This window comes from Lepidothrix coronata, unplaced genomic scaffold, assembly GCF_001604755.1.
Source record: "Lepidothrix coronata isolate B3197 unplaced genomic scaffold, Lepidothrix_coronata-1.0 Scaffold267, whole genome shotgun sequence".
NCBI classification, from domain to species: domain Eukaryota; kingdom Metazoa; phylum Chordata; class Aves; order Passeriformes; family Pipridae; genus Lepidothrix; species Lepidothrix coronata.
Genome location: NW_016690447.1, coordinates 1,437,617 through 1,459,289, shown reverse-complemented (window position 1 = coordinate 1,459,289; position 21,673 = coordinate 1,437,617). Strand labels below are relative to the sequence as shown.

The 21,673-nt window shown below is 44.7% G+C and overlaps 2 protein-coding genes and 1 long non-coding RNA gene across 3 annotated transcripts in view; all 3 read right to left on the bottom strand.

The window, feature by feature from the left end:
- LOC108507718 (myosin heavy chain, skeletal muscle, adult-like) overlaps positions 1 to 1,971 on the bottom strand; it is a 16,883-nt gene extending 14,912 nt beyond the window's left edge. Inside the window, exons 1-4 of the mRNA XM_017835936.1 lie at positions 1,750 to 1,971; positions 1,518 to 1,661; positions 1,270 to 1,426; positions 347 to 422 (exon numbers count right to left, since the gene is read on the bottom strand). Coding sequence (XP_017691425.1) covers positions 347 to 422; positions 1,270 to 1,426; positions 1,518 to 1,661; positions 1,750 to 1,956 — 584 coding nt within the window. The 5' untranslated portion in view covers positions 1,957 to 1,971. The remainder of the gene's footprint in view (positions 1 to 346; positions 423 to 1,269; positions 1,427 to 1,517; positions 1,662 to 1,749) is intronic.
- An 8,219-nt stretch (positions 1,972 to 10,190) lies between these two features.
- On the bottom strand, positions 10,191 to 10,607 carry LOC108507731. The gene is made up of 2 exons (XR_001878246.1): positions 10,516 to 10,607; positions 10,191 to 10,428 (listed from the first exon to the last, which is right to left on the bottom strand). It is a non-coding gene; the product is annotated as an uncharacterized LOC108507731 (long non-coding RNA).
- A 9,702-nt stretch (positions 10,608 to 20,309) lies between these two features.
- The window catches only part of LOC108507716 (myosin heavy chain, skeletal muscle, adult-like), a gene marked incomplete at its 5' end in the record, with an annotated part of 17,536 nt that continues 16,172 nt past the window's right edge, over positions 20,310 to 21,673 (bottom strand). Inside the window, 4 exons of the mRNA XM_017835935.1 lie at positions 20,310 to 20,464; positions 21,170 to 21,265; positions 21,389 to 21,493; positions 21,582 to 21,671. Coding sequence (XP_017691424.1) covers positions 20,312 to 20,464; positions 21,170 to 21,265; positions 21,389 to 21,493; positions 21,582 to 21,671 — 444 coding nt within the window. The remainder of the gene's footprint in view (positions 20,465 to 21,169; positions 21,266 to 21,388; positions 21,494 to 21,581; positions 21,672 to 21,673) is intronic.

Here is a 21,673-nt window from a genome sequence, read left to right as displayed (position 1 = left end):
GAGATAAGAAACCTTTTCCTAGTATTTATGAATAACAAAAAATTTGAGAACTAGGAGAAAAATAAGAACTGAAGCTTCCAGAGAATCCAGGAACAGAAAAAGTAAAAAGACCTGGGAATTCTAGTGGGTACTTTTGATGCTCCCAGCACTATTTCATCTATTAGCAACTGATTCAGTAAAGACATCACTTCAGAGAAGCTTTTGTAGTCTTATGCCTTTCCTGACGTTGTCTCTTCATCAAGCCACTTATCTCTTATTAGCCAAGTAAATGTAATGAAAATATAGAGGTTATACTTTGATAGTATGTAAGTTGTTCTTAACCTAAAAGTTTCCTGAATAATCTTACGGAAATTTTGAGGCATCATTAATGACAGAAACATATGACCAAGCTCTTTCACTCTTTTTCACCTCTTCTTTATAATCTCTATAAATACAAAAATTTTTCAGTCTCTAGATCATCCACTGATAACATTTATTTCTGATTTTTCTATTCTGAATGTATTTCCCAATTTCTAAGAAAAGAAGAAGTTCTAAATTCCCACACACCTTTGATTTCAATGCACATATTGGGAAGAGAAAACAAGAAGTGGAAGGAAGAGGAAAGAGCAGAAAGAAATTTTTGAAGTCATTCAATTTAAATGCTAAAAGTTTTTTTTTTTTCCTTGACATCATTTTCTGAGGTTTACTTTTCACTACTGCAGTTGATTTTTAGTTGCAGTCACAAATCAGTGTAGGAGTTCCAGACGTTGTTAAAGGCTGTATGTACTTTAGACATCTTTTACATAATGCAAGCCATTTGCATAATAATCAAGTCAGGCTTATGTACCTGTTCAAGGCAGAGATACTCTGTTTTACTTGTTAGCATTGATGCTTGAAAATTTAAATTGACTTAATGCACTTCATTTATAGGGACCATGTCATTTAGCTGTACTCTGTAGTCTCTGTCTGAAACTAATTTAGTGGTTAAGATACATAAATCTATTCATATATGTAAGATTCCATTACAGTCAGTAAAGTCTATATCACAAAATAGGTGGTTTTTCCATTGAATTTAGTCTATCTACATTATGTCCAAGTCTTTAGTGATTCTAATGGGAATACAGACACTCAGCTGACACAGACCATTAAAGCTCAGTGCTTTAATCTTCCATTAATTTCACACACACACAATTTTTTTTAAGTGGGGCACCATCTTTTTAGAGAATGCCCTACATTTCCCTCAACAGAGAGATGATTGCAAGAGCAGCTCAAAGGAAATCAAGCACTCACCAGTCAGCATGAACTGATAGGCGTTGTCAGAGATGGAGAAGATGTGTGGAGGGGCCTCCTGGCGCTTCTTGCCTCGGTAGGCCAACACCACCTCCGGGTTGTACACGGGCAGCCACTTGTAGGGGTTGACAGTGACGCAGAAGAGACCCGAGTAGGTCTGCGAGGAAGGGACACAGCACATTGGCTTCCCCTGGGCCTGGCAGAGCAGTTCCTCCAGCTGCCCAAGGGAAGCTGCTGCTGCCACTTACGTAGATCATCCAGGCTGCGTAACGCTCTTTGAGGTTGTACAGCACAGCGGGTTCGTGGAGGTGGGTCATCATGGCCATGTCCTCGATTTTGTCGTACTTGGGAGGGTTCATGGAGAAGACTTGATCTTCCTTCACAGTCAGGGTCTGCCAAGGAAACAAAAGATCCACGTATGTCAACTGAAAACTCAGAATATGAATCAAATGTTGTCCTTCAGGCTTGTTTTTCACTCACCTCTCCCCCTTCAGTCTTGACAGTGACTTTCCCTGATTCCCTGCTCTGAATTGTCCCTTTCACAAAGGATTCCTTTGCATGTACCACAAAGACAGATGTCTTGGCATCAAAAGGCTTGTTCTGGGCTGCAATTCTCTCCTTTTCTGACTTTCGCAGGTAAGGAGCTGCCTCCCCAAAAACAGCCATCTCAGCATCTCCAGAGGCCATGCCTGCACTCTATTGAAAACTTGTCAGCAGAGACGTCTGGGGGGAGAAAAAGAGTTGTAGATCACTCAGAAAAATGATATAATCTAGATCAGTGAGAAAGCTCCTTGCTCTTTAGCTAATAAATTGCTAACTAATCTCCAAGGTAAGCTCTTAAAAAGAAACCAATTAAATGCACTTCGACTTGAAGTTAAAAATATCTTAGTCTGACCCTAGAATAAGATTTAGTCTTCTACAACATGTAAGTCTTATAACAATAAATAGAACATCTTCTGAATATTGAGAGCGGTTTGGTAACTCACCTTGATGAATTCTGACCAGATTAAAGTTTTCCACATAAAAGAATCTACAGCCAGAGAAAATCCCTCTCTGATCTGGTCCTTAATTAGAGTCTTCAGGAGAGTACTTTCTTGCTAAAAGAATTATCTTTTGTGTTAAAAATGAAAAATTACTTCACTTTTTAGTTCCCCCCTATTTTCAATTATCTAGCCTAAGCAAATTCAGCAGAAATATAATAGGATTTATGAAGAGAACTCGTGCAGCTGTTTAAAAGCCCTGTCCTGTAGATTAGGAATGGATTACTCAGTGTGTTACCTTTGGAGAAGTCCTGGAATCTGGCCAACCCTGTAAAACAGGAATGGCGGTTGTTTCTTATTGCTGAACAGAATTCTACAACAGAATAATTGTAGATTGAAAATACAGACATGCACTGAAATTACACTGAAAATTTTTGTTCACATGGGCACTCCCTCATGGAAATGGTTGCCAGAGGGAGGGGAAATGGAACAGAATTTTTTAAGGATATTTTCCTCTTTCTTCAAGCTCACAAAATGCATGCACTTACCTTGAAGCCCTCTGTGGAGACAGGCTAGACGTGTCTCTGGAGATTTTATAGCGTCTTGTCTGCAGATGCTCTAGATGGTCCCCCTTTTTTCGGTCAAAACATTTCTGGCAACCCTTTTTTGGCAAAGCATTGTCTGGCAAACTAAGGGCATAATTGTGCCTTGATTTGAATGATATAATTAGAACATTTTTATATCTTACTGACTACGTGAATACGTCTATAAATAATTTGTCAAGAGTGTTAAGGAGAGAATCTGGACTACTCACGGCACTTAGAGAACTTGCATGGTTCTATTGCTGCCTTTCTCTGTGATTTGCTCCTTGACCTGTGGTAGCTTCCTTGGTATGTTTTTCAGTCATGTAATGGTGATGAGAACATCTGTGATGCTTTAGAAACACATGCATTGAGAGGAACAGGGAAAGTATGTCAAAACCCAGCAAATAAATGGTGTTAGGAGGCACTTTTCAGTGGTATTTTCTAAAAAGCAGGAAGTAAAAATGTATTAGCTGGAAGGGTTTGAAATAAAGTGAGTTGGAAGTCTGAATCCAAGTAATGGGAGACCCTACTTTGAAATGGAGCTCTTCAATAGATTCCTTAGCTGACTTCTGAGGAATCAAATGTTGCAAAGGAGTGGTTAGGATTGCTTATAGAATCATCAACAAAGATGGCTTAAAGGATTACCATCAAAGGCATTAGTAAAAGGGAGTTCAATATAAATTTGCAAAAGCACAGCAAAGTTTGATGGCAAGGTTTGCTCTATTACTTCCTACAAAGATCAAGGGAAATCATCTAAAAATCACTTTCAAATGATTTACACAACAACTGGAAATGCAAAGGATAAAGGTAAAACGGTAAGAAAGATCCTTCAAGTGAGTCATGAGGCTCACAAAGGGCTCCCTTACTTTCTAAACTTCTGATGGAATCCAGGTGCAGCTGAATCCAATCTTAATACCAGACCTGGTCAACGGTTTATGTCTAGAGGGTTTTAGCAGCACTTACTCGTTGAGTAATTTAACATTTATAAAGTGATTCAATAGGATTTACTACAATTACAACAGTGACTTCGTTATAAATCCCAGATGGCAACATTCAAACTACACTTGCAGGAAGGTTGACCTTGAGGAGTGGAGGATATCGGTCCAGGCCAGTGGTATGACCCACTCCAGAAGGGGAGGGTAACCCAGGTTCTTGTTAATAAATCCCTTGGGGTGGATTAGAGTGAAATAACACTGAATAATCGGTGTTTGTAAACATATATATGTAGGGTTTATTTTAGAACCATTTTGTTTCAAAAGTAAATAGCTATTTTGCTGTTCTGGGTGTTATCTATAGCAATAATTTATAGCAATATTGCAACATTAGAGCATAGCAATATAGCACTCTTAAAGCAGAAAGATAACACTTAAGGAAATGCATAAGGGAAAGAAAGGGAAAGAAAGCATAAAGGTGGAAAGATATACATAGTCACCACCCACTGGATCCAGCAGTGAAACTTGGTAGTTGCAGCTTCGATGTCTGTTGGTCGAAGTGGTGGTCTTGATCTGTTGGGGGTGGAGGAAGCCCCCCCAAAACTCAAAGATGTTATGAGTTATTATACACTTCTAGCTCAGGTGGGAAGACCTTGTATGTCCCCGGGGTGGGGACTTTTGCAATGGATGGTGCCATGGGACGTGTCACTGAGTCTCTGACATCTCCTAAGAGAGCTGCAGCTGCCCACTGTGTCAGCATCAGTCATGGTCCATTGTGGTCCAACATTTGAGATGCATAGCCCAGGCTGGATGTGCAGTTATCATGTAAAGGGAGGACACTGGCATGAAAAAAGGTTCTCCCACCTTACAGGATTTGCCTATTCTTAGCCTCTTCTCTTATCTGGAAATACAGTTTGCAGCCTCAGGCAGGCATCTGCACCCCGGATAGCTGGACAATGGCATCCACTTATCTAATCTAAAGGTCCCTTGGCAGTATTCAGGGAGAAGTGGGCTTTGCTGGGTGAGAAGCTGCTTCTTTTCAGTTTGCAAAAGTCTTTTGGTAATCTTAGAATGTATAAGTCATTAACTGTTTCAGTCTCTAACAGCCGTGTCATCAGCTTTCGTGAATTTTTTGAAAATCAGGCCTCCAATTTTCACAAACTTGAGAGTTTGTGAGCTCTGAGAGGCCCCAGTCAGAGGGAGTTGCTGCAGTTCAGGAGAGCCCAAAGGGCCTCACTTAGGACCACTGTGACCACTGTTTAAAGGGCTTCAAGATGTTTGGGTTTAGTCATCCATAAATTTCCATCCTGACCACAATCCAGGTCAGGAATTACTGGAGCTTCCAAAACTCTAGTAACAATTCTACTGGAGTTACCAAAACTCCAGCAACAATGGTACCATTCCACTTGGGCTACAATTCAGGTAGGGAAAGTTCCAAGGCTTTAAGCAGGTGATTGATTATTCCCTCTCTCATCCTTCACCTTAGCCAGGCAACAGGAATTCCTGATATGGACAGTAGTGCTCCCACCTTTGCCATGTAAGGCTTCTTGATAGAGTCAAGGGACACTCAGTACACAAACATCAAGGCTTTATGGGAATCCCTGAGATTGTAGATCAGCCCTGAGGAGGAAGGGAGTATGCACTACCACATCAAAACAAAACATATACTTGTATGTGCATAGATAATATATGTATTTATGCAAATTTCATTTAAAAAGTGATTCCTCAAGAAACTTTGCTCTCTCTCACTGTTGACTGTCTTTCATTTTTTACTTGAAATTGATGCTTGCTTGCTCCCTTTATTGTCTGCATAAATAATGAGTTTCCTCAGTCAAATATGAAGTTCCAGTAGTTCCCATATCCCCTCTCTACCTGCAACTCCCCCAAAACCAGCATGCCTTTCCCTGCCATGCTCGTGCGCACAATCACACTCATCACCTCAACATACAGATCCAGCTACTATACATTCTGATAAATCCTCAGTCTTGCAGTGCCGTGCCATCAAAATAAGTGTATTTACACATTCACAGTCCCAGAAACACCCAACAACACAGGACTATCTGTACCAGAGCAGTAGAGGCAGTAGGAAGTTGCAGGAATTCTTGTGTAATGTTGATGGTGTGGGATAAAGAGAGTTGCTCATAGTGCAAGCAACTAACTGATCTAGTACTGATCTAGTTCTAGGAAAGGGTGTAATCACAGAATCATAGAATCAAAGAACTGTTTAGGTTGGAAAAGGGCAGTCCAACCATTAGTCCAGCATGGCCAAGTCCACCCTGAACCTTGTCCCCAAGTGCCACATCCACACTTGATCTACACTAATCACTTAAACTTCTTCAGATTCTCCAGGTCTAAACACACTTGTCTTCTGGTCATTTGCATTTCAATCATTAAAATATCTCAGTGAATATCACAGCAAAGAGGGCAGAAAACCAGTGTCAGTGATCCAGTGCAATATACAGCATCAAGTGATTTCCTGTGCTGTAGGAGACTTTTCCAAGGGTGCTCTGGCACATTTTGGGCCCCAGATTGGAAACCAAACCCAGAGCTCAGCCCTGAGAACACCACACAAGTTATGGGGACAGTTGAATATCTCAGAAGGTTCATCTTTTCACATGGATTAGAAAGAAGAGTTGCCCATTACCAGACGACTGATGTGGAAATTTTGAATTCTTGTCTAGTTAATACAGTAATGTGGAGAGCATGTAGCATCTGATTTATCATGTAACCTTCACAAAATAATTCTTCATACAGGAATAGGGACCTGCCAAATTGCTCTGTATCTTCAGCTGCCACTCACAGATCCTTGGAGAAAGACAAGTCACTCAGGAACATATACTGACCATAGCCTTATCTTCCTTTTTTGGCTGAACAGTAGCCCCCTACCAAACAGGCTGCACTCAAGAGAGGTGGAAATTATGGAGCTGAATTCCTTTCTTGCCATGTCCAGTACTGAAGTCTTGTGTAAAAATTTCTCCATGCTCATGCTGTTCAGGGAATTCAGGTTCCTCAAGTTTGCTGCTTCAGGCCCTTCACCAAGTGGCTCCTCCTTTCTTAGCAGCTAAGCTGTCAGGACAGAAATAACACTTGCAAATAAAAAGGGCTACTAGACTGCTAAAGCAACTAATGTAACACACAGAGGAGCCTCCAACTACTCCACACAGAATAGGCAAATTATATTTTGGGTTCTAGTACTCACTGTCAGTGAGTGCTGCATGAAACCACTAATTAGGGTGTAAAAGAAAAGCAGTGTTGACTTACCTGGTTCGAATACAGCTGTGGACATAGATGAAAATAAAGCTGTTTAAGAATTGATCTATGACAATACACATAATACAGCATCCTTTGAAGGGTTAAAATAACCCCAAAAATTCAATATGATTGTGTAGAAATTAGGAATCAAAGGACAGCAGTTCAGTTTTAGTAGACTAAAGACCACTTAATGATACCATTAAAAATTACCCAGGCAAAAGCCTGCCAATTATCAGAAAAGAACTGATAAAAGGTAGCAGTCGCTTCATCATAGAAGCCAAACAGGTTGATCAAACATGATTACTTTTCCTGATAAATACCAAGAGGACACATTGTCTTTCAAATAACTAAAGTGCAACTGAGCAGCTTACAGCTTCCCTGGTACAGGTTCCTGCCTTTTTTAAAGGTGGGTGTAACAACAGCCTTTTCCCCCTCATCTGGGACCTTCCCTGGGAGTCATCATTTTTCACCAATGGTAAACATAAGCCTTGCAGTTATGTGGGTGAATTCCTTCAGCAACCTTTGATGAGTCACAACCCAGCCCCATGGATGTGAATACATTCAGTTTCTCTTAGAAAGTTCAGCTTCACTAAGAAGCAAGGTCAGGACTTCCCCACTTTGATTGTCCCTTTCTTTCTCAAACTCTATTGGAAGATGCTGACATTGAGGGACAAATTTTGCCAATGAAGACTGACACAGAAAAGGTTCTGCATACAAGTGCCTTTTGAATCATCTCTCACTAGGTGGTCACCCATATTCAGCATCAAACACACATTTTCTCTGAACTCCCTTCTGCATCATCCATGCAGAACTGTTATGCTCAATGTTTGAAGTACTCAAGCGATGTTTTATAGTCCTTATTTTGGTGCCAGTCCTTGCCTCCACCTCTTACATACTTTTGTGTTTTAATTCATCAAGAAGTTTGCTTAGCTAAGATCCAATTCCCAATCCTCCTGCAGAACAAGATAGTTTGTTCCTGTGCTCTTCATAATTTTCCTTTAAACTCTAACCTCCTCTCCTGGCATTCTCTTTCACAGCTGCTGCCATGTGTGTGCTAACTGGCAGTTCCCTGAATGCAATGAATTCCAGTCTTACGAAGTCTAGAGTGCTAATTCTGTTGCTTATCTTCCCAGCTTTCCACTAGATCCTTCATCCAGTCATCATGTGTTTGCTGCAGCCTAAGCTGCCATCTGGGATCATATTTATCACTAGTTCATCCTTACTTCCAGCACTCAGCATTGCCTGGCCAGTATTTACATTGGGATGTTGACATTAGCGCTGCCTAAGAATTTCTGGCACAACTTGCCTGGTGCTGTTGCCCTCACAGCAGATGTCCACATGGCTGAAAACCTCTCTAAGGCAGAGGAGACTTGTGACTTTCTACTAGTTGTAGAAATCCTCCTCCACTGCTTTGTCTTGGTCAGGTGGTCCATGACAGACCCCATCACAACATCCCTCATTTTCCTCCTATCTCTGACAGAATGTTCTGCAGCCTCACATGGAGCATTGCACAAGCAAGGAGCACTTTGACATAAAGCATAAATCCTTCTCATTTCCCCTGCCTATTCCTCCTAAACAGTCCCATGACCATGTTCCAGTAGTGCACATTATCTCCATAATTCTGCTCATGTTCCCCTTCTTCCTTGTAGAATTCCTACATTTGCAGCTATTCCTCTCTCGCTTCTGGGATTTTGTGCTTTTCCCATAACAAAACTGATTTCAGACCCTTGTCATCAGGTTAGTAGTCTCATTGCAAAGATTTCTTTCCTTCTTAGTCCTCAAATACAGATGTCCAAAAATCTAGGGGAACTTATAGAACTTATAGTTTCCAAACATAGTGTGGAAACTCCTACTTAAAAATCCATCTAGATATCACAGGACTGCCCAGTGAGTAATGCAATGCCATGGTATTGAAAGGGCTTATGGAGAAATCCAGGGAGGGATTCTGCCCCTCTGCCCCATCAGGTGCCACAGGGAGGACATGGAGCTGCTGGAGAGAGTCCAGAGAAGGCACCAAGAGGATCAGAGGAATGGAGCAGCTCTGCTGAGAGGAAAGGATGGGAGAATTGGGATTGTTCAGTCTGGAGAAGAGAAGCTTTGGGGTGACTTGATTGTGGCCTTCCAGGACCTGAAGGGAATCTGCAAGAAGGATGGAGAGAGACTATTTACAAGGGAGTGGCAGGACAAGGGGCTTCGTACTGACAGAGAGTAGGTTTAGATTAGATATTGGGAAGAAATTCTTCCCTGTGAGGGTGAGGAGGCCCTGGCACAGGTTGCCCAGAGAAGCTGTGGCTGCCCCATCCCTGGAAGTGTTCAAGGTCAGGTTGGATGGGGCTTGGAGCAACCTGGGACAGTGGGAGGTGTCTCTGCCCATGGTAGGGGGAGATGGAATGAAATGATCTTTAAGGTCCCTTCCAACCCAAACCATTCTATGATTCTATGATTCTTTGAAATCAGTAGAAATTATAACATAGAACAAAATTAATGGATACAGGGAAAAGTGACAGTCTTTCACATGTATTCAAAAGGGGAAGTCTCACTTCACAAACCTGTTTTCTCCTTTGAAGGCCAGATAAAGTACATAGATTTAACTATCAAGACTACACTTCTAATGCTAAATAAGTCTGTTCCTGAGTGTGATCTCTGGTATCAGGTGAAATGGTGTGAGTCGCTTTGCAGTCAGCCCTTGGTGCTCCTGGCCACCAGAACAGCATCAGCATCAGCACTGCACAACCCTTGGCTTGGGGCCCTGCTCTTTAGAAAAGCCTACTTTCTCTTTCACTCCAAATAAACAATGTCATGGAGGGAAAAAACTGCAGCACTGGCATCTATGTGCACATTGTTCACACAAATGGAACATCAGCTGTCAGAGCAGCTTTCAAAGGGAAAACCCCTCACCCTCTGCACTAGACCCAGAGGGGTCAGAAACTGAGAAAGAAACTGTGAGAAAATGGATAGAAAAGGACTGGAAGCCCAACATGGGAAGGCTGGGGAACTTCAAGGAGAAAACAAAAACTAAACTTTCACCCTTTTCCTCTAGATGGTGTTTCTGGAAGATAAATATATTAATTCATATTTGTGGGCAAACTAACTTGAAGAATTTTATTCCATAGATTTAAAATTCTTGATCATATGGACACTCAGATAAGGATCTTGTAAAAAGCTCTGGGGTGCACACCAACTTTGGATTTGTTTTAATTCACAGAGATTATTAGTCCCACTAAAGTGATAAATTGCTGTCACATGGCCTATTGGGCATTCCAGGCTCTTGCAGAGGAATACTCTCTAATTTGAATTACCAGATCCAGACTCCATGAAGATTTAGCTCCACAGTTCTCACAGTTCCATGAGCTAGGCCATAGAAAACCAGCCAACTTCCTCTCTCCAACCATGGGGCAGCCAAGATGACACCTGTCCTTGGGAAGAGGGATCTGTTGAAAGCTGCAGCAATGTCCTCATGCAAAACAAAGAGAGAAATGAATCCTGCCAGCCACTGACATTCTGCCACTTCTGTTTCAGGGCCTGGAGTCTGGTAGAACTAGAAGCAAACCACAGCACAGCCAGAAGAGGCAGAATCAGAGAAATCCCTGGATAAAGATGGTCCTGCACAGACATAAGGTGTGGGCAAAGTGCTGATGTGATGACATCCAAGCATGCTGAAAACAGGTCCCATCCCACTTTCTGTAAGTCCCTACAATGTGATTTCCCTTTCGTTTTGTTCAGTGAGCATGAGCTGAGGAGTTCTGGGGAGAAAGAGGGGAACTCATGAACACTGGTGAAGTGTGAAAGTGGAGCACTATCAAAGCTTTTGAGTTTGTGGCCCCATGGAAATCTCACTCTCTGTTCTGCTTCTTAGAGCAGCCTTGTAACTTGCCTAGTTAGAAAGAAAGTCCAAGACCAGTATCTCCATGTCATTGGCACAGAACCAGCCACCTTCAGGCCTTCTGCTTAGGTCCTCCTTCCACCCTGGACCAAGCTGATCAGGACCTCCTGTCTAGTTGCAACACCAGAAAAAGAAGCATGAATGCAAGTCTCTATGCTCCTCTTCAGTCTCACTGATCTTCTTTTCTGCCCAGAGAGAAACAAATAAAGCAAACCCAGCTAGAACGTGCAAAGTTCAAGAAGGCATCTTCATATTTGTAGGCAAACTAACCTGAGGAATTTGCTTCCACAGATTTAAAAATCCTGGTCATGTGGACACTCAGACAGGTATATTGCAAAAATCTCTGGGCTGCACCTCAAATCCTGGGGGCAGTTCTGGGCCCCTCACTGCAAGAAATTCATTGAGGGGCTGGAGCGTGTCCAGGGAAGGGAATGGAGCTGGGAAGGTTCTGGCACACCAGAAGTGGTTGAAGGAACTGGGGGGCTCAGCCTGGAGAAAAGGAGGCTCAGGGGGGACCTTCTCACTCTCTGCAACTCCCTGACAGAGGGGGAAGCCGGGGGAGGGGCGGGGGTCAGGCTCTACTCCCAGGGAACAAGGGACAGGAGGAGAGGGAATGGCCTCAAGTTGTGCAAGGGGAAGTTTAGGTTGGATATCGGGGAAAATTTCTTCACCTGAAAGGGTTGTCCAGCCCTGGCACAGCTACCCAGGGCAGGGGTGGAGTTCCCATCCTAGAGGGATTAAAAGATGTGTAGGGACATGATTTAGTGGCAGACTTGGCAATGCTGGGGTAAAGGTTGAAGGGAATGATGTTAGACGTCTTTTCCAAACCATATGGAGACCTCACAACAGCTTCACATTTCTGAGAGCGCAGGCAGCAGGGAAGAAATTATTCAGTTGGAGGAGCAATTGTACTGATTTCTTTTCCTGCTTTTCTTTCTGCAGGCTCTTTCTCTTTAGGATGCTGAGATACCATCTCATTCACTTTTCCTATGTCTGCTAAACTGTTTGGCATTATGTCCAGAATAGTGAAGGGCAGTCACTGCCAAGTCCTTCCCCTGCTTATCACTTACATTTGCAGGAACGTTTCAGAAAAGGATGTGATTTCATCAAAGATTGCCTAAATTCACTTCTACTGGGAAATTAGTATTTAGTATCAGTGCCCTTATATTTTAGGGAAAGAAAAAAATTATTTAGTTCAGTGCCTTGATTCTGCCTTTAAAACATGTATGACAATGTGAGAACTAGCTATGGAAAATCACTTTCTGGTCTAATGTTTTTTCTTGCCAGACTCTGTAACTCATACAGAGTAGAGTAGTATCCCCCCAAAATAAATGGCAATATTTCAATTCCAGAATCAGGACATTAACATATAGGATTTTTTATGTAAAAAAAAACCCCAACACCATCACCCCAAAACAGCAGAGGCTGGGCTAGTGACAGACCCTTTCCTGGGAAATACAAAAATCATGTGGGTTAGAACTACACTTATGATTCTTCCAGAAAGTGCAATGATGTAGGAAGGAGTCTGAAGTTTCCTGACTTGCTCATGATTTCCCCACTGCCAAAAAAAGGATCGCAAATCCTTGCAGGGCTTTCTCTCAAGTGCTGTTGTTGGCCATGCTGTTGTTAGGGTAGGGCCTGCCTAGAGAGGTCAGTTTGCTCTGCAGCCTGTGATGGACGTTCTGACAGGGAACACTCAGCCCCTGCTGCAGCAGCTTTTCTGCTGCCTCTGTGTAAAATGAGAGCTGCCAGGAATGTTAGCACAGGGCAAGCAGAAATGTCAGAACAACGCTCTGTAGCAATACTGCTCATCCCTGTACTTCTGCTAGGATGTGGCTGGACACTGAGCCCCAGAGATGGTAAGAGCCCATTTTCCATGTTAAAAGGTTATTTATCAATTCAGTGTTGCTCCATTAAGGTGCATGCTTTCAATATTATGTGCAGAATGTGCTCAGTCCATAATTTTGATGTGACATCTGGTTGGGAAATTTGCCACTGAACTAACATTAAATGGTAAATGTGGCTGAAGGAATGGGCTGAGAGAATTGCTGGAAGCAATAGATGATTTCCTAGGAAAAACTACTGAGGACCATAACTAATGAGACAAAAGCTGCAGGTTGAAAAGCAGTGTGGACCATTCGTTCTTTACCATGGCAAATGTAAGCAAAAATTTCCAGGTCTAAGTGTGAGCACCTGTGAAGACACGCTGATGTCACAGGCTGGCCATGGAGGGGCTGTAATGGCCTTGCTGTCCCCTGCCCCTTCTGCTCCATTCAGAAATTAATTTCTGCAGATCTTAATGCAGCTGTGATTTACCCTCACTACAAGTCAAGGAAAGTGAATGCTCCTGTCCCAGGGGTAATTTTAATGTTACATTTGTTTCCTAAGGAGCTTTCCACAGACTGGTATTCTTGGAAGTCCTCAGAATGAGTTAACTGAACATGAGAGGCAAATAAACCCCATAATGTGGGATTAGAGGATGGGCAGCTTTCAAATGTGAACCACAGGTGCACATTACACACACTCCTCCTGTGTCCACAGCCAACAGCAGCAGAAAAGCTTGGAGTAGGAGATTCGGTCCAAGGAGATGACCCTTGGGATGCCCTTTCAATCCCCCACCAAAGGAGCTGAGGGGCTCCTGTTACAGAGCAGGTGAGTGGGAGGGGCAGGCTGGAAGATAGCTGGGGAGAAAAAGGTAATTGAAGCAGCAAGTAACTGTAAAATGAGGAAGGAAGGGGAATGAAAAGAAAGTAAGGAAGAAGCATAGTATTAACCCCTGCAGGAAACTGTATCATAATCTAAAATAGGCTGTGCTTGTGAGATCAAAGGTCCACGTAGCCAAACTTTCTGTCTTTGAAAGTGATGGCCAGGAAGGAGCATCCAGATAGAATGGCACTTCTCCCAGACTCTCCCAACTTCCAGTAATTTGTGTTTATGGAGTCCCTGGGCAGAATGCAATGTCTGGGTATTTAACAGCTCATGGTGAATTTTTAACTGCTGAATTTGTCCAAGCACTTTTTGAACCCATGAAGTGTTCTCTGAGTGCATGGAATGTTACTGTGATCCTCCACTGACTGAGACTAACCCAGAGAAAGCAAATATCCACATATGCAGTTCAATTCCCTTTGTTCTGATCTCTGACTGACTGTTACAAACTTACATGTTTTTTGCACTTCAGCCAAATTTGCATATGAAGCCACATATTTGAGGAAGTAAAAATAGCGATTGAACTGCAGAGAGATCTCCCAGGTGCCAAGGCAGACGGTGCTATAGTTAATCTGCAGGACATATTTATACTACAAGTAGAATATTTTCAAGGGAATTGTCTTTCCAACCACTAAGGCTCCTGTCACTTAAGAGACTCCACCACAGCTTCCCGTGTAACATCAGCAGATAGATTTCCTTGGTGGTCAGTCTAAACATCTCTGCTCTCTGCATCCATCCTAGATATCAAAGGGAGGATACAAATCCCTGCTCTTCCTAAAAAGCAAATCAGTTGTGTAAAGCAGAACAGCTCAAGCAGAAGACAATGACAATGACATTGTCATGACAACCCACAGCCAAGGTGCCAAGGAGTGGTGGCCCATGTGAGAGATCAGCAGCTGCAGATTCTAACAGTGCTTACATCTGTCCTGAGGAGACAAGTGCTTACATCTCCTGTCCTGTCCTACTCACCCTACTAAAGTCTACCTGGGACAGACCTTTCTCTCCATGGGCTTATCACAAACTACTTGGAAATATTTGAGTTTATCCCAAAACAGAAGTGAATGCCTTGTCCAAAGGAGAAGGGGACATTTTTTACATCTTCATCAGGACCATGGCCTGAGAAAACATATCCCAAATCTGCTGCAGCCAAAGATGCAGTGCCAACTTCACTTCATCACCATTAGCTGAGCAACACAGGCATTGCATTCCTCCAAAATCAGTTCCTCGGGTCCCTCAAAGTGCCCTTGCTCCCTGAGAAGTGCACTCTCAGAGTGCAAGGTCTCAGAGCAGAGCTGTGTCTTGACTGCACTGCAAAGACTGAGTTTCACCCGTTAGTGCCCTGATGTGTGTATGGTGTCCTCAGTCCTATCTGTGTAAAAACTCTGAATTCAAGAGAACTAATACATGTAGAACTGGGAAAAAAAAATGAAGGACCTCTGTGTATGCCCTTTTCCTGGTTCTATGGCAGGTTCATTGGTAAATTCATGGTGAATTCAACTGTTGAGTTTACTTCCTCAACCTCTTTGTCAAGAAGTTTGTTTTTTTTTAATACAGAATATTTTCAAAATACTGTATAACTGGAATGGTCAGCTCAGGAGATGCAGATGCCCCTCTAGCGCAGGAGTTCGCAGGTCTGAGACGTGTGTTCTGTTGGAACACAGGCACTGCATCTATTTTAAACTTTCTCTCTGAGATAGTCCTTTATGGCCACTTTGGAGCTGTGTTTCCCCTGGAGTCAGTCAGCACTCAGCAGCTGCCAGGCAGCCCAACCCTGCAGACAGTGTCAATGCCAGAGGTTGTCATCCTCTAGGTATGGCAATAGGTATCCCAGAGGAAGGAATGTTTGCTTTCCCTCCCCTGGGGATGCTATTTGGATCTCAGAAATTTATCATAATTTATGGCCTCCCCAGGTGAATATTACTGTTAGTTCAGCATGAAAGAAAACCTGATATTGCTGGTTTTTCTCTATGTTCTAGCTACTTGTGATATGTCTGAAGCTGGCATATCACTAGAGTTCATATTGTACCATTAGAGGGGTTTTTTTACCAGTTAAAGAATTCTGAAAAAAAAGTATCATAATAGGCCAATAAAAACAACAAAGTTCTCTTTTTAAAAGGGCGTTTACAGTGTTTCTTAAATTAAAGGCACATTATTTATTTATCAATTTGGAAAAATCAATTTTTAATATCCCTTAAAATGTATTCCCCAAACTAATGTGATGTTCAGGCAAATAAACAGAACTCTAAAATGAGAACTCTTTACAACTGGAAAAGAAGCTTTTAATAGATAAAAGCCATATTTAAGATATTAGAAATTAATATTTCTAGGAAGCAAGAGACGGATTCTTCATCAGAAATTGTAGTGATAGGACAAGGGGGAATGGCTTCAAACTGACAGAGTAGGTTTAGATTGGATATTAAAAAGAAATTCTTGCCTGTGAGAGTGGTGAGACCCTGGCACAGATTGCCCAGACAAGCTTGGACAGGGCTTGGAGCAACTTGGCCTAGTGGAAGGTGTCCCTGCCCATGGCAGGGGGTGAAACTGGATGATCTTTAAGGTCCCTTCCAAACCAAACCACTGTGGAATTCTATGATTTTATATTAACATGCCTACACAATTTTGGGCATTATGAGGCAAAACCTTCTCAGATATTATAGCAGGATCAGTAATTGACTATGAAATGTAAACATAAAAATAGATATGATGCTCATCACAGTTTCAGTTGCAAGAAAGTTATTGAATTTTTCTATAGAAGATCATATGATACCATCCATATCTACACAGTCCTTGAGAGGTGCTTGTCTAGAACAGATCCTTAGAAGCACAGATTAAAGGAGATTCTGCAATATTATAGATACTCTGTTTTACCATACAGTTTTCCTCACTCAAATATTTCCTTAATATTAACTCCAAGACCATTTAACTTCAAATTAAGCAGTTATGGTGCTGGTAATAGAACCCTCCATGTATCTTAATGAAACTTATTTTCACTTGAAAAGATTTTTTCGTACTTCCACACCCAGACTTTACTTTGCTCATCTCTTGACTTATAAAAATAATTTCTATCCATACCTTTTTCTAAGTCATATTCTTCATACTTGTCATTTTGGCTTCTCTTCTCCTTATTCTTCCTTACAAGAATATTTTCCTTTTTTCAGAAGAGAGCTACAAAGTGTGCTCCATTCAAAATACTTTAGGCTATATTTAAGATAACCCACTGCCTAAAAGGAGCAAACATTAAGCAGCAGTGCACCACATAAAGAATACTTGTACTAATATTGGCAATACTTAGATTCGATTACTATAATGAATTGAATAACTAAGTAACTTTCACAAGTGCTTGACATTGTTAAGTGTGTAAAAACTCGTGACCCCAATTGCTTTTCTCCCTGGCTCAAGGGACAAACCACATGCATTTCTGTCTGATTTCATCCTCCCAAAGTACTTTAATTATCTTCATTAAATTTCCCACTGAAAATTATAAATATTTTTTCCAATTTTCCAGATCTGCCTTTAAGTTTGATCCCATTCCATCCTGCTAAAATGCTTGGAAGCCCCTTTTCCCAAGAAACACAGCAGCACTGTTTGCTTCTGTCACCTCAGGGTCTTTTCTTCCAGCATCGGTGAGTGGAACATTCCCAGATGTTCTTTGACCCATCCCACCTGACTTTGTTCTGTCCCAGTGGGGAGCAGATGAAACCGGCCGAGCGCCCTGGTTGCCTTTGAACCCTTGTGCTGTGATTTGCTCCCAGTCCGTGGGCCCGGCAGTTGCAGCAGGTTTAAAGCCCCCGGCTGAGTGAGGCCGAGCGGCTGCTGTGCAGAGGAGCAGCTGCCCAGAGGAGGGTCCCGTGATGGCTCCAGGCTGCCATCGCCTGGCAGTGGGGCCTGGAGCCGAGGGGGAGATCGGGGCTGCCCCGCTGAGCTCCCTGGGACTGACAGGGGCCGGGTGGGGCCGGGAGAGGCTCCCCCCGGCAATAATTCCATCGTCTTTCTGCCAAGGATCCCTGAAGGAACTTGTCTGTCTTTCCGTGTCGGGTGACAAGGCCCAGGCTGAGGATAAAGCTGATGGGGCCGAGGCCGTCAGAGCAGCAGCGCCAGGGCTGAGGCGACAGGCACAGCCCGGGCCCAGCTGATGGCCCCGGTCTGGGTGTGCTCTGTCCGGTGGCCCCGGGGCCGGAGCCGGCAGGGACGGGCTTTCCGGAGCTCTGCAGAGGGCCCGGGCAGTCGGGCTGCAGGTGGGGCTGGGTCTCCATGAGCACTGTGTCACGGCCACCAGCCTGGCCAGGGCTCCTCCTTCAGCCCAGATACTGCCGTGGCCCTTGAGGGATCTCTCGGCTTCGGCCCTACAGCCTTCGCTCAGCGAGTGCTGGGAAAGCACAGCTTGAGCAAAGGGATATGGCCCCTGCAGCGCTGCCGAACCTGGGAGCAAGCCCTGCCTCTGCCTTCTTCCTTCTTCCTCACCCAGACTGGGACTCCAGGGTGGAGGCTGGAAAATGCTGCATTTTCAGAGCTACAGCCCAGCCCACCTTTTCCATGGGTAGGTTTACAAGAGGGGGGATGCCCCCTCGACCCCAGTGAGCCCCAGCTGACTGCTGGAAGTACCTGGGCAGCTGCTGTGTTCCCTGTGGGACAGCACATCCCAGGAGATAGGGGAGAGCACCCAGGTACTGGGTTGGCAGGGCTCCAAAGGGGCCACTCTGGATTCAGACTCTGAGCAGGGAGAGCACGCTCGGGCCGCAGTCTGACGTTTAACCTTTCAGCTGGGAATGGAGCTGTGCTGGAGCAAGTCTCCCTGGGGTAAGAATAGCATCTGCTGTCTTGGGACACAGCACAGTTGTCCAGCTCCTCCACGGCAGCACATGGCACTGAGACACAGAAGGCAGCCTACCCTCCCAGGAATGTCTCAGGCACTATTAGTGGAAGTGAATCATGCCCACAGACAGGCACGACCCTGAACAGGAGTCTTAGGAGAGCAGGGCTATTTTGGGCCTTTGTCAGTGCAGAGGAAAGGAGACACATGATGTCTTCACGTAGCTGCCTGTTTCATTTTCAGCCACATGCGTGAGAGCTGGAGAGATAGCAGAGAGCATGTAACTGTGTGCAAGTGAAAGGGGCAGGAGGCTGGAGGAAGAAACAGTCTAAAGAAAGCTGTGGTAAGTCAGAACAGACACAGTTATAGCCCTTGATGTGAGAGCTGCTTCTTCAGTGACTTGACTGCCTTTTCACACCGGTGCCCTCTGAGACAGCGCTTTTGGACACGTCATCAAAGAAACTCTCCAGGTGTTCCACTTGCCAGTAGGGCCAGGGCTCACTCCTCTCTTCCCTCTGCCTGGCTTTGCTGGCTGCATTCCTTCATTCTGGTGACACATCCTCAAGCTTCCTCGGTGCAGGCAATGGGAGGCAAAGGATGGTGCAGGGTCTGTAGAGCAGGCAGACTTTCAGAGAGTCTCAGAAGTTAACGCTTGCACCAGCCATTCCAGCTAACAGGGATACTCATGGATGTTGTGTGCCATCTAGACTCTACCCAGCCCCCCCTGAAGCTTTGGAGATGCCTGCAGGTGGGACTGCCACCCAAGAGGAGCAGTCAGCTCACAGGTGGGCTTGGGCAGGCAAAGGCTAAGGCCAAGAGGCCCTGCCTGTGGTGGCAGGTCAATGCATGCTGTGAGACATTGTCAGAGAGGACTAGTCTGGCCAGGTGTTAGGTGGCTTTCTTAAGGTCTTTGTGATTGAAGGCTGAGGTTTGCCCCTAAACAACCACCTCCCATTGCTCTCTGCTGAGATACAGCACTGACAGCACTGACAGAAGTTCTGCTCACCAATGCTCACAAGGGACAGTAATGGGAGGAAGGAATGGAGGGCTGCACCCATCTGTTTTCTTCTTTTCTCTTGTCTGAGACAGTGCCATGTGCAGCCTGTTGTGCAGGAGGTGCCAAGGCTGACCTCTGAGGTGATCGTTGAGGAGGTGTGTTGGTGCATGTGCTGTGCGAGAGGTGGGTACTAAGGGAGAGTCCTTCCAGCACGGGGCCCCAGGCGGGGCTCTGCTGTTTGCCCACCAAGAGGAAACTGGGAGCAGGTGGTGGCAGCAGCTGAGGGGATCCAGGGTAAGGGAGATGGCACAATGTAGAGACAGTGTCAGTACGCAGTGACTAAAATTGTCTCTTTCAAGGGACTGTTGGTCCTTGACGGTGCAGTGCACTGTAACCTCTGATTACGTAGGGGTAGGTGTTTAGGGTTTGTGAGTGGCAGCATCAGAAACATGGGCAGGGAAAGGAAAAAGGACAGGGGATCACCCTCTCTTGCCTCTCCCATGGGAAGGAACTTGTGCTGAAAGGACGATGGGAGAAGCATTAGGAGCACGTGAAGGCAGGAGTAGGACAAGGAGCTGCTGGAGACAAAAGAGAGCGCAGGCTGGATTTTCAGGAGTCTCCACAGGAATGGCCAGATTCTAAGTTTGCAGGTCCTCAGTCCAACATTTGCATCAGCTCCCCTTTCCTAACCAGGAAAAAGTAAGGAGTCTTCTTCTCCAATGCAATATCCCGAGTATGGTGAGAAAACCAAACCCAAAGAAGGCAACTGGTCATGCTGTGTTTGCAGAGGAATCTACTCTTTATTCACTAGACACTGAGGTGGGTACATTGCAGAAGGAAGTGACAAAGGGTTCACATTTTGTGCAGCCCGCAGGTCACTTTGTACCTCATGACAATCTCACTCTTCCTCTTCTATCCTCCTATGAAACTCCCGACTCTTGGCTCGGAGCTTGTTGACCTGGGACTCTGCAATGTCAGCCCGTTCCTCAGCTTCCTCCAGCTCGTGCTGGATCTTGCGGAACTTGGAGAGGTTGACATTGGAGAGCTGCTCCTGGGAGAGAGAAGAAGTTGGTGGTGAAGAGCCCAGGGCAGGGGTGTCACTGCTCCTGTGCCTTGGCCTGGGAGAGGGCACAAATTTCCATCCACCACCCACCACAGCTTATCCGTGAGTCTCAGTGAGATCCTTGAAACCTCCTCAGTGCCCCTCTCACAGACCCCCCTCACTGAGTCCAGAAGCCTTTGTCTGGGCTGGGCTGTTTGCCACAGTGAAGAAGCCACGCTCAGCCAATCCTAAATTCAGGGACTGCAGGATTCCCTCAGTTCCTCCCTGAGTGCTGCACGCCCAGAAACAGGCAAAGGGTCCCTGCACAATTCTAAGAGCTGAATGCAAAGTGGCTTGGGAGGATACTTCCAACACCTTCTCTGTCTGCTATCAAAAATTTGAAACTAAGTTATTTTCAAAACTTCTTAATGTACTGTACTATCCTTACCATTAATAAGACTGCTTCTTACAGGCTGCTTTGTTGTCCTGATGCAAAAAATGCTGTGTGCATTTGCCCTCTTATTAGTCTTGTTAGTGACTCATTGATTTCATTCTCCAAGGCGAGGCTAATTTAGGAGCCTTTCAGAGAACTTGAAGAACTCCATTATTGACCAGTGACACCTTCCAGCTTTCTTCTATTGGGCCAAGCTTCCTCAGTGGCCAAGCTGCCCTCTTGGAAAGTGTTTCTTGCCAAGCACTCAGAGTGATACTTACAGCCTCCTCAGATTGTCTCTTGTAGGATTTCACCTTCATTTGCAGCTTGTCCACCAGATCCTGTAGCCTGAGAATATTCTTCCGGTCTTCCTCAGACTAAAGCAGTTGGCAAACAGGAAGGAGTGTGAATTGTTTCCCCCACTATGGCAGGTAGCAATTCCCCTTGGCAATCAGGTGCAAACACTTTCAGTTTTTGCAGATGCCCACAGGGGCCATTACCTGGTAGGTGAGTTCCTTCACCCTCCTCTCGTACTTGCGCACACCCTTCACGGCTTCAGCGCTGCGCTTCTGCTCAGCATCAACCTCCCCTTCCAGCTCCCGCACCTGCAATGAGAAGCCCGTCCCTGCAGCTTCCCTGGGGGTGTCTCTCCAAGAGATGGGGTCACTCATGCACCAACACAGCCCTACTCACCCTGGCCTCCAGCTTCTGCAGTTGTTTCTTGCCTCCCTTCAGGGCCAACTGCTCGGCCTCTTCCAGACGGTGCTGCAGGTCCTTCACCGTCT